General features: G+C 39.6%; 2 protein-coding genes across 7 annotated transcripts in view; both read right to left on the minus strand.

The window, feature by feature from the left end:
* PGAP1 (post-GPI attachment to proteins inositol deacylase 1) overlaps positions 1–15,383 on the minus strand; it is a 74,702-nt gene extending 59,319 nt beyond the window's left edge. The window contains exons 1-3 of the mRNA XM_025441826.3: positions 15,162–15,383; positions 9,111–9,264; positions 3,384–3,559 (exon numbers count right to left, since the gene is read on the minus strand). Of these exons, the coding sequence (XP_025297611.1) occupies positions 3,384–3,559; positions 9,111–9,264; positions 15,162–15,308 (477 nt within the window). The 5' untranslated portion in view covers positions 15,309–15,383. The remainder of the gene's footprint in view (positions 1–3,383; positions 3,560–9,110; positions 9,265–15,161) is intronic.
* Positions 15,384–16,873: 1,490 nt separating this feature from the next.
* Positions 16,874–18,645, minus strand: part of ANKRD44 (ankyrin repeat domain 44) — a 362,773-nt gene continuing 361,001 nt past the window's right edge. For all 6 annotated transcript variants that reach the window (XM_049106597.1, XM_049106596.1, XM_049106599.1 and 3 more), the window contains exon 29: positions 16,874–17,057. In XM_049106597.1, the coding sequence (XP_048962554.1) occupies positions 16,889–17,057 (169 nt within the window). In that variant the 3' untranslated portion in view covers positions 16,874–16,888. The remainder of the gene's footprint in view (positions 17,058–18,645) is intronic.

An 18,645-nucleotide genomic window follows, 5' to 3' on the forward strand; every position in this document is an offset into this window, starting at 1 on the left:
GCAGAAATAGAAGCTGAAAAATGGAAAAAAGAAAACTACCTGGCATAAAACATAAATGGCACTTACTGATTTTGTTTTGTTTTTTGGGATTTTTAAGAGATTTTATTTATTTATTTGAGGAGAGAAAAAGAGAGAGAGAGAGAGAGCACGAGCAGGAGGGAGGAGCAAAGGGAGAGGGAGAAGCAGACTCCCCTGTGAGAAGGGAGCCCAACTCAGTGCTTAATCCCAGCATCCTAGGATCATGACCTGAGCCTAAGACAGACACTTGACTTGAGTCACCCAAGCATCCCTGAAGGCATTTATTGTGAATAACATGGAAATTCCATTTTGTGATTACATCTTATTTATCTTACCAATAAATACCTTATCAAATACAGAAATAGTTCTTAAACCTGTTTCTATACCTAATGCGCTATTTTTTTTCTTAAATCATGAATGGGTGCTGAATGTATCTGAATAAGTTTTATCTATTGAGATGATCCTAGATAAATTATATTGATTGATACTTGAATATTAAACCAAATTTGCATTCTTCGGATAAATCCTATGTAGTCATATTATACTTTAAAATATTGCTGGGTTTGATAGTCTAGTTGCTTGTTGAGTATCTTACATCTATATTCATGAGGAATACTAGGTCTCTATTTTCCTTTCAAACAATGTCAATATCTGATATTGATAATCAGGGTTTGCAGGTTTCTTAAAATGAACTAAATGTATTATTTCTTCCTCTATTTTCTTAGTTTGTATAAGATGGGTATTATTTTTTCCTTAAATGTGTCACAGAATTCACCATTGAAGTCATTTAGCTCCAGTTTTCTTGGCAGTAAGATTTTTAATTACAAACAACAAATTTTAAACAGATGTAAGGCTAGACAGACATTTTGTTTCTCCTTGTGTCTATTTTGTAATTTATATTTCAAGGGATTTGAGAATTTCATCTGAGTCCTCAAATGTATTGGCAGTAATGTTGTTCATAATAATCCTTTAATAACTTCTTAGTATCTGTAGGCTCTAGAAATTTCCCTTCTTTCATTCCTAATATTGTTAATTGTATTCCCCTCCTTTTTTTCCTCAATCAATGTAGATATGGGTTTATCAATTTTTAGATCTTCTAGAAGAATCAGTAATTGGTATCATTTTTTTCTCACTAATGTTTGTCTATACTGTTTCCTCGATTTCCATTCTCAGCTTTATTGTTTCCTTACATGTACTCTGAGTTTACTTTGTTCTTCTTTCTCTAAGCTTATGTTGAAAGGCTGGGTTATTGTTTTTAAACCTTGTTCTTTTCTAATGTAAATATTTAAGACTACAGTATTTCTTCTAACTACTTTAACCGTACAAATTAACTACTTTAATCTTACAAATTCTGATGATGCATTTTCATTTTCATTTTTTTCGAGTTTTTATTTAGATTCTAGTTAATATATAGAATAATACTGGTTTCAGGAATATAATGTAGTGATTCATCATTTACATGTAATACCCAGTGCTCATCACAACAAGTCCCATTTGGCCCATCCCCACCTCCCTCCCTCCCTCCATCAACCCTGTTTGTTCTTATAGCTAGAGTCTTTTATGGTTTGCTTCTTTTTTTCTCCCCCTACCCGAATGTTCATCTGTTTTGTCTCTTAAATTGCACATATAAGTGAAATCACATAATACTTGTCTTTCTCTGACTTATTTTGCTTGGTATAAACCACGCCAGTTCCATCTGCATTGTTGCAAATGGCACGATTTCATTCTTTTTGATGGCTGAGCAATATTCTGTTGTATGTATTACCACAAAAACCATAAACTTATAGTCATCAAGGCAGTTTGTCCCACAGGTTAAGACTCTTTCCTTTTCATCCTATCGTCCTATCTTCAAATTCACTGATCTCTTCTATAGTATTCAATCTGTTTGGAGCCTATCTGCTAAAATTTTCATTTCATTTCTTTTCTTTCTTCCTTTCTTTTTTTTTTTTTTAAGAGGCAGGGGAGGAGCAGAGAGTGAATCTTAAGCAGGTTCCACACCTAGCATAGAGCCCAACAAAGGGCTCAATCTTACAATCCTGAGATCATGACCTAAGCAGAAATCAAGAGTCAGACACTTAACTGACTGAGCTACCCAGACACCCCCTTAACCTTTCATATCTGATATATATTGTTTCAGTTCTAAATCGCCCTTTTTGCTCTTTTAATAGTTTCCATATCTCTGCTGAGATTCTCCATCTGTTCTCTTGTTGTGTGTATCCTTTACTTTAAATCCGTAACTTCAGTATTTTTGAGGCTTATAGTTAAGCATTAAAGTGGATCCCGGAAGAGCTCTTACGTTAGAGCTGGAGTAGCTCTATATTTAAATTGCATCCTTTCTGGGATCTCAAATGAATATCCAATGTGTTCTACTGGGTCTTTCTATTGTAGCTGATCCGAACTGCTATTTCCCAGCACATGTGACCGTCTGGAATCTCAGTCAGGGCATAATTCTCCAGTAGCTTTCTTTTGCTAGGAGTTTCACTGTGGCATACCATGGAAGGCAATGGCTCACCTCAGTAGGTGGTATAGTAGTATTTTATCCCTGATACTGTTTAGAATTGTTGGCATAAAATGATTTTTAGAATGTTTTCCACTCTTAAAATTTCTCTAACAATATATATTGCCCCTTATTCCTTGCACCTGAGGTAGACATACCCCACCACCTTCTCCCTGGTATGCTATTGCCTTGTAGCTTCTTGTCCCTGTGCATATGTAGCACTGCGTTCAAAGTTGAAAGATACCAAATTTATAGAGCTTCTAGCTCTGCTTAGTCCTCCTCTTTCTCATATCCACCCACAAATCTAACAACTCCAGTAGCCCAAATTCTGATCTCGGCCTTCTTTGGCTCAGTTATATCAATGTACTCTTTTTGACCTCCACCTACTTACCCCATGGTCTGAGGAATGCTTTCAGGCACAAAATCAAAGCAATCATGAAGCTCACCTCACATACTTTCCTTTTTTCAGGGGTCATGGTCCTTTACTACTTGGTTGTCCAACATCTGAAAACATGTGCTTCAGATATTTTGACTAGTTATAGTTGCTTACGTATGGAAGTAGTTTACCCTAATACCAGTTATTCATAACAAGAAGCAGATATCCATACTAATGGTCTTTAGAAAATTCAGTGCACTTCTAATTTATAAAGTTAAAAAAAGATTTTCCCTTAAATTCATGTGAGGTTTCTTGTACATTCAATTTAAACTTCAAAAACCACTGAGTTCAAAATAACAGACTCCCACCAAAAAAGAAAAAAAAAACCTTTCTATCATCTTCAACTTCCAAATAAACAAATGATTTAAAATATGTTGAAAAATAAAAAACGCTAATAGGTGGTCACTATTGATTTGCATTCTTATTTCTTACCTTATAGAGTTTGAGAATTGTTTTAATGCATTCATGTACAAACTTGGTTTGTTTCTGAAGACTTCCACCATACAGTGCCACCAGTTCTTCATTGAAATTCACACTAAAGAAGTCAAAGTGGTACTTGAAGTCAATGTCTTCTGCTTTTCTAAGTGCAATAGAACCAAGAGAACGAACTGCAGAGAAAAAGTGCAAATTAAACAAAATTTTTGAAAGTTGCATCCATTCTTGCTTCAAAGTCTCTTAACAAGTAACTTTATCCCACACTCCAAACATAAACAACCTACTTCAGGTGACGTCCTTCAATAGTATCAATTTAGAAGAACAAACCATTGTTTGTATTGTATGTTTTGTGCCCTAAGTATTTTAAAATTTAAATTAAATAAAAAGTAAACAGGTCATTCATTCTTCACCTGCTTCCACTTCATTAGGGAAAATAACTAAAGGGAGGGGAAGAATTTTTGATACGAAATGTTGGCCATCTGTATGAATAAATCACACTTTGGGATTTTAAGAATGAGAAAATTCCTACAAGAAATGTATGCTCATCACTTTAGATATGTATGCTTGATTGGTCTTTTCCTTACACATGACATCCAATTCATCAGTAAATCCTATCATCCTCTACTTTCTAAATATATGCCCAATCAACGTTTCTCACCATTTCCAATGATGTCCTCCTAATCTAAACACCATCATCTCTTGCCTTAACTACTCCAATAGTTTCCTCACTGGTCTACCTGCTTCCACACTGTTTTAGGTTTTGCTCTGTAAACCATTTCACAGATTTTGTGAATTGATTGCATTAATGGCATTAAAAGTTGCAATGTATGGTTTAGCAAACAAAATACCTATTTGCCATTCCATTTTTCTAAACATATATAATTCACATACAACTTATGTGAAAGTGTACAGTTCAATGATTTTCATTATACTCACAAAATTCTACTAATCTAATCTAACTTCAGGCATCTTTAATTACTCCCAAAAGAAAAACCTACACTCATTAGTAGTCACTTCTCATTCCTCTTCTCCCAATTCCTGGAAAGTACTAATTTACTTTCTGTCCCTATGGATTTGCCTATTCTAGACATTTCTATAAATGGGATCATATATATGGCTTTCTATGACTGGCTTCTTTCTCTTAGAGTGTTTTCAAGATTCACCCACACTGTACCATGTAATTCATGGTATTCATGGAATTATCAGTTAATTCATTCCTTTTTATTATAGAAGCTTCCAGTGTGCAGTTTTATAATTTGACATCTGTATACACTACAAAGTGATCATCACCACAAATCTATTTATCATCTATTACCACACTGTTGGCTCCCTTCACTCATTTTCTCACTCCTAACACCCTTCCCCTCTGGTAACCATAGTCTGTTCTCTGTATCTAGGAGTTTGTTTTGTTTATTCTTTTTTTTCCTTTAAGATTCCACATATCAATGAAATCATATGGTATTTGTCTTTTTCTGATTTATTTCACTTAGCATAATACCCTCAAGGTCCATCCATGTGTAAATGGTCAAGTTTCATTTCTATTATTTCTTGTCTGATAGTAGCCATTCTGACAGGTGTGAGGTAAAAAGTAGTTTTGATTTACATTTCCCTAACAATTACTGATATTGAGTAACTTTTCATGTGCCTATTGGTGATCTGTATGTCTTCTTTGGAGCAATGTCCATTCAGATCCTTTGTCCATTTTGTCGTTATGTAAGTTCTTAATATATTTTGGATATATTTGGATATTGGATATTAACCCCCTGTTTATATGGTTTACAAATATCTCCCCCCATTGAGTAGGCTGCCTTTTCATTTTAATGGTTTCCTTTGCTGTGCAGAAGCTTTTTAGTTTGATGTAGTCCCATTTATTTATCTTTGCTTTTGTTTCTCTTGCTTTGGAGTGAGATCCACAAAGATGTTGCTAAGACTGATGTCGAGGAGCTTTCTGCCTGTGTTTTCTTCTGGCAGTTTTAAGGACTCCGGTGTTATACGCAAAGGTGTTAAACCCTTTGGTGTTAATTTTTGTGCATGGTGGAAGATAGTGGCCTACTTTCACTCTTTTGCTTGTGGCTGTCCAGTTTTTCCCAGAACCATTTATTGAAGTGACAGTTCTTTCTCCATTGCATGTTCTTGTCTCTTTTATCAGAGATAAATTGACCATATATATGTGAGCTTACTTCTGGGCCCTCAATCTGTTCCACTGATCTGTGGGTCTGTTTTTCTACCAATATAATATTGTTCTCATTACTACAGCTCTGGTACAGTTTGAAATCAGGGAGCATTTTTGGTTTTTTTTTTTTTCCATTTTTTTCCATGTTTTTTTTGTTCATGTCCAGTTTTGTTCTTTCTCAAGACTGCTTTGGCTATTCAGGATCTTCTGTGGTACCACACAAATTTTATAATTTGTTCTACTTCTGTGAAGTACACCATTGGAATTTTGATAGGTATTGCACAGAATCTATAGATTGCTTTTGGCAGTATGGACACTTTAACAATATTAATATTTCCAATCCATAAGCAGAGAATCTCTTTCCATTTATTTGTATTTTTGTTTTATTTGTTTCATCTGTGTCTTATAGATTTTCAGTGTAGAGATCTCGTAGAGCTCCTTTGTTAAATTTATTCCTAGGTTTTTTTCTCTTTTCAATGCAATTATAAATGGGATTGTTTTCTTAATTTCCCTGGTTATGTATACAGAAACACAACAGTTTCCTGTATATTGATTTTGTATCCTGCATTTTACCAAATTCATTTGTTAATTCTAACAGCTTTTTGTGGAGTCTTTAGGGTTTTCTATATATGTTACCTGCAAATAGTGACAATTTTACTTCTTCCTTTCCAATTTAGATGGCTTTTTAAAATTGTTCTTGCTTTACTGCTGTGGCTAGGACATCCAATACTATGTTGAAAAAAGTGGTAAAATTTGGCATTCTTGTCTTGTCTCTGAAATTAGAGGAAAAGCTTTCAGCTTTTCACCACTGAGTCTGATGTTAGCTATAGGACTATCATATATGGTCTTTATTGTGTTGAGGTGCATCCTCTATATCCACTCTGTTGAGTTTTTATCATAAATAAATACTGAATTCTGTCAAATGGTTTTGCTGCATCTCTTGAGATGATCATATGATTTTTATCTTTCATTGTATTACTTTAATCGTATCATATGGATATGTGGATGCTGAACCTCCTTGTATCTCTGGAATAAATCCACTTGATCATGTATTGTTGGATTTGGTTTGCTAATATGTTGCTAAAGATTTCTGCACCTATGTTCATCAAGGATATTGGCCTGTAATTTTCTTATTTTATGGTTCATTCATTTTATTGCTGAAGAATATTCCATTTTAGGGATATATTTTACTTATCTGTCATTTAGTTGATGGACATTTGGGTTGTTTCTACATTTTAGCTATTTTGAATTGTGTTGCTATAAACGTCTATAAACAAGTTTTTACGTGACTGTATGTTTTCATTTTTCTTGGGTAGATACCTATAGTGGAATTACTAAGCATAAAACTCTATGTTTAACATTGTAAAAAATTACCAAACTATTTTTCCAAAGTGATTCTGCTATTTTATATTCCCACCAGCAATGTATAAGGGTTTCAATTTCTTCACAGCGTCATGACACTTGCTATTATCTTTTAGATTAGAGCTACCCTACTGGGTATGAAATGATATCCATTATTGTGGTTTTGATTTGTACTTCCCTGATGATTAATGATGTTTAGTATTTTTCCTTCTTCCACTCTTGCCTCTTTGCAGCATATTCTCTACACAACAAAGCCAAAGTAATCATTTTTAAAAAATAAATCACACTTACCAGACTGTAAACAATTTAAAAATCTAACAATTTCAATGCTGTCAAGGATGTGAAGCTAAAGGAAGTATAATGTACTGTTTCTGGGAGTATAAATTAACACAAACAGTAAAATTAAAAGGATACACATAACCTTTGACACGAAATTATATTACAGTAAACATCTTACAGAAGCATGGGTTTATGCGATCCAAAGTTGAAAAATGTTCGTTACTTGTAATTACTTATAAATAACACAAATGTCCAAACTAGGTATAGTCATATAATGGGATGATACAGAGTGAGGAAAATGAACAAATCACAGTTCATACCACAACTTGAATGAATTTTTAAAATGTTGAGTGGAAAAAGCCAAACACAAAAGAATACATACTAAATGTTTATGCTACAAAGTTTAAAAATAATCCCCTAAAAGTAGATTGTATTAGAGACAGAGACGCATATTTAGATACTAAAACAATAAAAGTCAAGGAAACTACTATCCTTAAGTTTGGATTGTGATTACCTCTAGAAAAGAGGGTAGAAAGTTTTATCAGGAAGGAGCATTCAGGGGGTTTCCACAGTATTGGCAATCTTCTACTTCTTGACTTAGGTTTCAGTTCTATGGGTATTCACTTTATAATAATTTTTAATTGAGTATCTATATTCTACACATTTCTCTGTATATGTGTTATATTTCAAAGATTAACAACAGAAAAATTAGATTATATCATTTCCTACCCAAAACCCTCTAAAAGTTTCCAATCACACTCGGATGAAAAATTCAGTCTCTTCCACAGCTTATATGATATAGGTTGTAGCTACTTTTCCCTCATTTCTTGCCACTGTCTCTAGGTTCATGGCCTTGAATGTACCAAGCATGTTCCTGCCTCAGCGTCTTTCCCCAAAGAGTCACATACCTCAGTTTCTTAGCTACATTCAAGCCTCTGCTCAAATGTTACATCTTCATCCTGACTTTTCCTGGCCACTTCAACTAAACTAGCCACCTTCTGATCCTATTTATCCTCTATCCCTGTGTTTTATTTTTCTAACTTTCTTTTTTAAAGATTTATTTATTTGAGAGAGAGAGAGAGAGAGTGCACAAGAGAGAGACAGCACAAAAGCAGAGGAGGCTCAGAAGGAGAGGGAGAAGCAGACTCCCTGTTCAGGGCTCAATCCCATGATCTTTCTAACTTTTAACATTACTTACATTATTTATTTGATGGCTGTCTTCCCAACAAAAATATAAGTTTAATGAGAGGGGAAATATTATCTATCTTGGTCTGTTTTGGATCCCTAATACCTAAAACACAATTATTTACTAGATAAATGCATCGCATGTAAGTAATTATACTAAAAGCTGAAAGAATCCTATTCTTATCATATAAAAGAATACACCAGTTAATAACCAAAAAGCTCATTTTAAATGAAATTACTTCCAGATTACTTAATTGTTATGCCAGAAAGAATGGCTATTTTCTCTAGGCCAACATTCATTTTGGGATCTATACATTAAACTTCCCTTTCTGAGTTCCCATCAGTATTTCCAGATCTAATTAAAATAGCTCCAAAAGAAAGAAACCAATCTTTTCTCTTGTTTAGCAAAACAAACACCGATTTACTTCTCAAATCAGTGCTTTGGCGTATGTTTTCTGTACTTTCCATTTCCAACATAAACCTTTCTTCTGCTAATTCCTGAATCCCTGTATCATTTATCCTACCACTCTATCCTGTTCTTTTTCTTCTTACTCTTCTCTAAGTGGTCTTCAACTATTTTTTGTGCTCACATTTTTTTCTCTCAGACATAATGTCACATATTTGTGTCTCCCAGTGTGCCTAGCACAGTACTTAACACAGAGTATGTACCTGATAAATTCTCCAATAGAATTTTATAGCTTTTAAAATTTACTTCCAAGACTTACCTTGCTTATAACTTCCAGCGTTACCAGGAAGAAAGAGAACTGGAATACCTGTCAAAGGGAGAATTTTGTGTTCTTCAGCATAGGATCCTTCTCCATAAAGATATAATTCATATGCAGGATAGCGTTTTGCCAGTTTCTTTGGCAGTTCTATTTTCTGCAGCAAAAATAAATAAAAAGGCAATTTCACTTTAATCAGTTGTATTAATATAATTCAGTCAACTGTGACCAATTCTGAATTATACACAATGAAACAGTATAGTAAAAAAAAAAATCAGTATAGTATAAAAATATTACTGATGATAAAACTGCACTAAGTTTTACTTTTAGTTTATTCATATGTAGAATTTGTCTTGAGTGAATTTTGAACCATGTAGTCTTCAGGAATGCATAAAATGGAACTACTTGAAATTCTAATTCAAAATAGCCACTAATAAAAGAAAAATATTGGGGTACGTCAGCAAGTTACACGCTAATTATATATATATATAAAACATAATTATATATATAATTATATTTTAACTATCCATTACATTCCTGCAAGTTACATCTAATATAATTGGAAATGCATTTAACATAGTATCAGTATCAATTATACTTAGAAATGATAAAACCTTTCCATTATCAAATTGATTCTTTTTTGCTATTTTAAACTGTCTTGTAATGTCTCTCATTTTACTTAGACCCAATTATATAGTCTAGCTGTTATATTACTCAAAAAAAAGTAAGCTTGTTTTATAATGCAGCTTTTTCACCTCTCAATTTCATATGCTTCAATCTGCAGTGTGTTTCACAAATTAATCTGAACCTTATAGCCATGTCTTGGGTCAAAATACGTACACTCTCCTCACCGTAAACATTCCAATGAGTTAGCATCTCTTTTGGTTTTCATGGTTTTTGGTTTTCAGGTATATGGTTTGTCAGCAAGCCTTAGACTACTCTGCATGCAATTCATATTATTATATAACAAATGAGCCAATAATTCATATAATTTTTTTCAACAAAATACAAATTAGGTCTTAATGTCATCCCCCAAAACTAGGCATCTATAAAAGTGGTGGTAAAGTATAAGCCCTTCTGCTGCTGCTCCTTTTTTAAGTATAGAAATCATTAAAAATGAAGCCAGTTACATTGAACAGATTTTATTTAAGTAGACATCAGTAGATTTAATGATCTAGCAGTGCTGTACATATGCTTGATAAAAATTTTAACTACTGAATGAATTTTAAAGCCTATAAATGGTAATGACACTGAAAAACCTCACTGTTCTAAAAAGCAGAATTTTGATTATTCATGCACATTCCTGAATATTCTTTAAAAAATATTACCATAAACAATCTATGTTATAACACCTGAAAACACCTTTAAAGATGGTGAGCTTATTGTTTATGACATTAGTTATTTTATATCAAATACTCAAAATTCAGAAATACCAATCCTGCAATTTACTATAGTGTGTGTGTGTGTGTGTGTGTGTCATATGTATGGACTTCAATTCAAATTTGTACCAATTGAATGTATACTTTTACAAAATATTGCGTCATTTTCAGTTTTTATTATACCAATATATAATATTCCAATATATAATCAAAAATGAACATGACGCAATATTTTGTAAAAGTACACATTAAGCAAAAAGAAAGCATATTACTCTTAACTCCTCTCAATTTAGTACACCTTTAGAAAAGGACAGTACATGAGTATTAGATCATTCTTTTTAGTACACAGCTAAACAAATTTTGAACTAGTTTAAAATTAACTCAGAAGAATAGGAAACTATCCGAAACGGCAAAATTACATTCCACAGTTCAAGCTGGGAGTGGCAGGAAAAAACAGGAAGGGTTTTGATCAGATGGAAGACAGAAAACGTATAGGTATATGAAGCAAAAGAGAGTCAAGGGATTTTAAAAGAAAGGTTTTATAGCAACAAGACTCCCATAAATTTTAAATTACTTTCTGTAGATTATTTTAAATGAGCACCCCTCCCCTAAATAGACGTTCAATCTCCACAATCCTGCCTCTGCTGTCCATCCTCTCTTGACTTCCTCAGAACAGGTCCTTCTAATCTCTAATCCAGAACCCTTTCAAAAGACAAACATTCTAACAAGTTCCCAAGTGCTAGAAAAATACTGAATCAAGAAAACTAACGTGTTAACTTTATGATCTATACATATTTTACCTGTGAATTAAAACTTATACAATGTGTCCTGATGCCTTCCCACCTTCACATATGCTATTCTTTATTCCTGCAATTTTCTTGTGTCTGCGCTTCAAGAACTATATGTATATATATTCCCTTTAATTCATAATAACCTCTCTACGGCCTTTGACTACTGAAGATGAACTTAAATGCTCTCTTCTGTGAAGAGCCTCATAGGCACTCTTACGGTGAAATTATTGTTTAGCACATTATATTTTAACTATCCATTACATTCCTGTCCCCCCCATGGTATTATAAAGACATGAAAATTGTAAAGTCATAAAGACACACGTCTAATTGATCTCTAATTCCCTCTCACCCATACCCAGTATCTAGACTATACTTGATACAGTGTAGTTAATCAATAAATTATTTGCTAAACAAACATCACACTTAATAATAAGTGTGATAAAGATTTTCTTTCAGACAGCAACTGTTAGCTGTTAGGTCACATATTTGAAGACAAACAAATTACTGTATGGGAAAAAACAACACAGATGTTTCTTCTCAAATTCTACAATTTGCCTAAAACTGTTTGCTACCAAATAAATGCTTTGCCTTGCTATCATAATAAAGCAAGAAGCTTTAAAGGATAATGTGTATTTTGCCTGGTAGGTCTGTGAGATGTTCAGTGAACTCTGAATAAGCAAATAAAAAAAAATTAAAGGTAGAAAATGAAAAACAATTTTTTTTTAAATTTTAAAAAAGATTTTGTTTATTCATGAGACACACACACACACACACACACACACACACACAGAGGCAGAGCACAGGCAGAGGGAGAAGCAGGCTCCATGCAGGGAACCCAATGTGGGACTGGATTCCGGATCTTCAGGATCACGCTCTGGGCTAAAGATGCTAAACAGCTGAGCCACCCAGGCTACCCCAATTTTAAATTCAAAACTTCATTTTACAAATTTAGGTTCAAATTCCTGTCCCACCTTTTATTTCTAAAATGGAGAATAAAATTGAGTATGTTTCAACTACTTCTCATTTCCTCTAAAATTTGCTAAGAAATATGCAAATTACCAGTAAAAAAAAAAAGAAAGCATCAAGAAGAAGAAAACCCAATGACTACGTCATCAAAAATGCTGGACATCAACCTGTGAACAATTAGAAAGCTTACTATAAAATATAACTAAAAGTAAATAATATATATAAAATGTATTTAGAATACATATTCATTAACTACTGGCTTTTAATAGAATGACCTCAGTTATCCATAAGTCTCACAATATTCAAAATGACTCATTTCTATTCAGGTTTTTTTTTAATTTTTATTTATTTATGATAGTCACAGAGAGAGAGAGAGAGAGAGAGAGAGAGAGAGAGGCAGGCAGAGGGACATAGGCATAGGCAGAGGGAGAAGCAGGCTCCATGCACCGGGAGCCCGACGTGGGATTCGATCCCGGGTCTCCAGGATTGCGCCCTGGGCCAAAGGCAGGCGCCAAACCGCTGCGCCACCCAGAGATCCCTCTATTCAGGTTTTAACTGTATTTCTCAAGTAACACGACATGGTATGCACAATAAAAGGTCTAAGAATCAAATATAAATAATGTAGTGAATTAACACAGTTTTTTATATCATAAAAATCTACTGAAAATGCGTATCAGAAACTCCTTCCACTGTAATTACTTCTGTACTGACAAATTAACAGTTATACTAACAAATTAACAAAAGTGTAAAGCCTCAAAAAGGGAATCTAAATCAAAATATCTAAATACAGACTACTTGGGGGGGGAAGCCAAATATCTTTTTTGCATTACCTAATTTTCCATCTTTCCAGTTAACTGTACGAGGCAAGAAATGGGTCTGTGAGGATCCAAAGATCTGTGAGGATCTTTGTTCTCAACACTAAATTTCCACTACTGCAGATATTAAAATAGCTTCAATAATTGTGGTCAATCTCAAAATAAATGAGAATTAGTTCTGTATCGTTCCAGATAATTTTGTTTTAATCAAACTCAACACAGTACAAAACCAAAGTGACCTACTTCAACCTGTTGAGAGTTTCCCCATTATTAAACCACAGAAAAATTAAAAGATTATAAGGGCTCTATTTTCAGGTAAAAACTAAACTAAACGCCCACGTATTTAAATATGCATAGCCTCTGATAAATACAAACCAGTACGTGTGTTCAGAAACCCAGACAACAGTTAACACGTTAAAATCTCTTTCAATAGCATTTGATTACCAGGTTCTTCCACTCTCCTGCAAGGATCTCAAATGAAACCTAAATTAGAATTTTTGCCCACGGAGGGGGAAGAGATGTTTTCCAGCCACTGAAGCCTTAGGTAAGCTTTAGGATCTAAATAATCAACACCATTCATCAAGTAACATGCTGCTCCATAATGACCTCTACACTGAGGCAATCACCATCTCCATTCTTCCACCTAAAAAGAATCTGCTCTGGTTTTAAAAAGTCTCTTTAAGAAAATGAGTGGGAAATATCAGAGAGGGAGACAGAACATGAGAGACTCCTAACTCTGGTAAAGAACAAGGGGTGGTGGAAAGGGAGTGGGCAGGGGGTTGGGGTGACTGGGTGATGGGCACCGAGGGGGCCACTTGATGGAATGAGCACTGGGTGTTATGCTATATGTTGGCAAATTGAACTCCAATAAAAAGAAATTAAAAAATAAAATAAAATAAAAAAAGTCTCTTTAAAATGCGTTTTATCAGTACCAGTACGTACACTTCTCATGGCACGAGAGTGTACCTCTATTTGTCTGAATAAATAGAGGAGATGGGTTTAGAAATCTCCTTCAATAGCATTTGATACCAAGTTCTTCCACTCTCTTCCAAGGATCTCAAATGAAACCTGAATTAGAATTTTTGCCCACGGAAGGGGGGGTGGGGTGGGAAGAGATGTTTTCCAGCCACTGAAGCCTTAGGTAAGCTTTAGGATCTAAATAATCAACAGCATTAATCAAGTAACATGCTGCTCCATAATGACCTCAAGCAAACAAATAGAGGAGATGGGTTTAGAAATAAAAGAATCCTTCCGGAGGAATTACTTTGGGCAGTTGTGTCACTTATCGCCACAGCTGGTCATGAATGAGATGCAAGGTTCTACTCTGCTGAACTGATGAAGCAACTGTGGTTGAAAATAACTCCAAATGGAACCGACGGGGGGTGGGGAGCGAGGGCGCCAAGAAGGGCCGGGTCTCTCTCCAATGGCCAACACCGTGAGAAAACAAAAACCACCACCACGAAACAGAGGTTTGGGGTGCAAGTGCGAAGAGGCGACGTGCACGAGCACCGGCAGGTCTGCACACGCGCGACCCGCGACCACGGGAGGGAACCCCGACACTCCCCCCCTGCATGGGCTCATCATCATCGGGCCAGCCCGTCCCGCTGGAGCAACACCGGGGAGTCGCAGAGGCCAGGCTCGGGATGCAGCCATCAGCTCCTTCTTCTAGCAAAGCAAGAGCTGAACGTGCAAACCACCGCGCGGGATGGTGAGAGTGCAGGCGCGTGGAAAGCCGAGTGTGCTCCGGGGGCACCTGCTGAGTTAAGGTAGGAAACGCAGGGGGAATTGGGATTTGGGTTTAGGGAGAGGGGCTGAAGTTAGAGGCGTCTCTAGAGAGGGACGCAAACGGGGGACCGCAGGGGGCGGCCAAAGAATCTGTGCCTGGGATTCGGGGCCGGGAGGGGGGCACCCGGGAGGATGCTCGGGGACCCACCTGCGCGACACCCCGCTGTTAAGAGAGGACGCAACGGGCAGGTTGAGGGCACCCCGGGAGGGGGGTGTCTGCTGAACCTTCGAGGGCGACAAAACTGGGAGGAGGCTGGCGGCGCGGGAGCCGGAGCGGGAGCGGCCGCGGGAGGGCCCAGGTGCGGCGGCGACGCTCACCTGATACTCCGGGTACTCGAACATGTAGCTCATGCTGCACTTGTTCTCCTCGAAGCCGAAGAAGACGTCCCACAGCCCCAGGCTCGCCAGGCACATCATAAAGGCATAAAACGCCAGGTTCCAGACACTGACCGAGGGAAGGAGCATCCTGCCGCCGCCGCCGCCGCGGGGCCCCCGTCCCGCCCGCGCCCGCCCAGCGAAGCCCGGCGCCCCCGAGCAGCCCGAGCGGCGCGCGCCTGCGCAGACCGCCCGCCCGCCCGCCGCGCACTGCGCCTGCGCGCAGCCGGCCCGTCGCGCCTCCCGCCCCGCGTCCCGGCTGCAGGGGAGGCGGCGTTTGCAGCCGGAGCTGGAATCCCAGAGGGGGCGGGCGGGAGAGCGGGGTGGGGGTGGGCCCGCGGGAGAGCGAGGGGGAGGAAGGAGCGGAGGGGGGCTGTGGGCGGAGGGAAAGAAGGGGAGGGCGCCACGCCGTCGGGGCGAGGCGGGGACGGGCTGCGAGTGGGCTGACGTGGGTTAGCCTGGGGGGCGGGGGCGCCGGGGGGCGCGGAGGCGGCTGCTGCTGGGGAGCTGCCCCGGGAGCGGGATTGGGTGGGGGAGAGGCGGCTGCTGCTGGGGAGCTGCCCCGGGGAGGGGGTGGGGGGGAGAGGCGGCTGCTGCTGGGGAGCTGCCCCGGGGAAGGGGTGTGGGGGGGGAGAGGCGGCTGCTGCTGGGGAGCTGCCCCGGGGAAGGGGTGTGGGGGGGGAGAGGCGGCTGCTGCTGGGGAGCTGCCCCGGGGGGGAGGGGGTGGGGGGAGAGGGGGCTGCTGCTGGGGAGCTGCCCCGGGGAAGGGGTGTGGGGGGGGGGGAGGCGGCTGCTGCTGGGGAGCTGCCCCGGGGAAGGGGTGTGGGGGGGGAGAGGCGGCTGCTGCTGGGGAGCTGCCCCGGGGGGGAGGGGGTGGGGGGAGAGGGGGCTGCTGCTGGGGAGCTGCCCCGGGGAAGGGGTGTGGGGGGGGAGAGGCGGCTGCTGCTGGGGAGCTGCCCCGGGGAGGGGGTGGGGGTGAGAGGCGGCTGCTGCTGGGGAGCTGCCCCGGGGGGGAGGGGGTGGGGGGAGAGGCGGCTGCTGCTGGGGAGCTGCCCCCTGGGGGGGTGGGGGGAGAGGCGGCTGCTGGTGGGGAGCTGCCCCGGGGAGGGGGAGGGGGGGTAGAGGCGGCTGCTGGTGGGGAGCTGCCCCGGGGGTAGGGTGCTGGGGCCATCAGCTGTCACTTCGCAGACGTCGCTCCCTGCGCAGCTTAAAGACCCTTCATTTCTGAACCGCCTCGGGCCTCTGCAGTTTGGGTTCCCCGGGCGGTAGTCGAGCGCACCCCAGCTCTCTGCACCAGTGAACTGAGGAGGGCGGGCAAATGGGTTTTTCCTCCTCTTTGACCGCAGGCCTTGGTCCAGTAGGTAACCGCGCTTAAAGGCGGCAGCACAGGGCAGCCCCGGTGGCGCAGCGGTTTAGCGCCGCCTTCAGCCCAGGGCGTGACCCTGGAGACCCGGGATCCAGTCCCACGTCGGGCTCCCTGCGTGGAGCCTGCTTCTCCCTCTGCCTGTGTCTCTGTCTCCCTCTCTCTCTCTCTCTCTTTCTCAAAATAAATAAAATCCCCAGCAGCACAGGAAAAAATCACCAGCAGGTGCAGCATTCAGTGCTTGGTGTAACTTGGTGTAACATGAAAGGCTGAATCACACCAAAACAAACAAACCATTGCTAGGTCTTTAAAAAACGATATTAAAATTCCCACGAACACTGACGCTGGTGACCAGTCTCTCGCTGCCTGTTCTCTGCAGACCACGTCTTCGGAGGCCGGTTCCACGTAAATGTGAGGAAGCAATTTCGCTCCACCTTCCACTCACTTCGCTTAGAAGAATTTGGTTTTGCACAAAGCTGGGGAGAAAAAAAGCAGTTCAAAAATCATTCATAGTCGTGAATAGCGACTTCAAAACACTCAAATCATAGGTAAAGAAAAATGGTATCACTCTTGAAAGCTAACCCAGGAGCGGATGGGGTGTGTGTCTGTGTGTAGCTAATTGCAAATTTTTCCTTAGTATTACTTTTGGCACTTACTAAATTTCATTTCCCTTCATTTCAGTTTTACTTTCACGTATTTTTTATGTGCAGGGGAAGTTTGGTTATGATACATAAAATCAAAGAATTTTAGAACTGGGGGTGCCTGGGTGGCCCAGTGGGCAAGCACCTGCCTTCGGCCCAGGGTGTGACCCGGAGGTCTCAGGATCGAGTCCCATGTCGGGCTCCCTGCATGGAGCCTGCTTCTCCCTCTGCCTGTGTCTCTGCCTCCCTCTCTGTGTCTCTCATGAATAAATAAAATCTTTTAAAAAATAGTTAAAAAAAAGGAATTTTAGAACTAAAAGGAAGTTTGTGGTTTCTTGTGCAATCCTGTGGCACTCAGCTAGGAGAGCATCTGGGGTGTGGGGTGAAATTAGGGACCAGCTGGTGTACAGGATGGCACCCCATTCAGAAAAGGATTTCAATTATACATTAAAAGGTAATAAATTCATTGAGCCTGGGAGCTCAAGTGCATCACAGACAATATCTGCCCCTTGCTGCTTCCAAAGCATAAACCACACATAAACCAAAGGTGAATCAACACTCTTTCTGTCCCAGTGCTGCATAAATATTCATGTGACATGAATCTCTTGCAGATTCTGTTAAGCAGATTCTGGGTCAGTATTTCCGGGGTAGGGCTTCAGATTCTGCATTTCTAACAAGCTCCTGGGTGACGCCAGTGACGCTGGTCAGTGGACTGACTGTACTGCTACACGGAGAAAACCTTGCACTTGAAGATGACAGAGCTTATTCTTCTGGTGGCCTTCATGAGTTGTGGCAACTGCTGCCTCAGAAAGGAGTGGGATAGAGAGTCAATGGACTTTTGATGTTTGCAATCTTTCTATTTTTACTTTTTTTTTCTTTCTTTTTTCCTATCCATCTATTATCCCTCTCCTGGCTTCATTTCCTTTCCTATCCAACCTAACCCCAGTGAGTGTCACTCACCCTCTGCCAGTGCCGTCAACTTGCTGAACTCTTGTCCTTCCTTCCTAGTCTGCTTACAGACTTTCAACCATGGTCAATAGAGTCTGTCTCTGAGCTCTGAACCTAGGGTATCTGAGCACTGCTGGAGAAAATGACACAGTCATTTGAATTACTAATCAGAAAGACTTTTATATGTTTCTGGTCAACTTCCTCTCCTATTCTTCGGCACTTTTTAAGCTCTCTTCACCATCTCTTCTACCTTCTCTTTTGGCAAATTATTAGTATATAATTTTATCTTCATAAAGATCATTTTGATTTTTAGATGACCATTTCTTCAACTCTTCATTCTCAAGTTTCTTATCTCCATCCAATTCTGTTAATACATCTAAAATGCTTGGAACAAAACCTGGCATGAAATAAGCATTATTATGGTACTCTGCTGGCCTTGGATGACAACAAAAGCAAATCCCCCTTTAGTTGTGTT

The sequence above is a fragment of the Canis lupus genome, chromosome 37 (genome assembly GCF_003254725.2).
Source record: "Canis lupus dingo isolate Sandy chromosome 37, ASM325472v2, whole genome shotgun sequence".
Taxonomy (NCBI): Eukaryota; Metazoa; Chordata; class Mammalia; order Carnivora; family Canidae; genus Canis; species Canis lupus.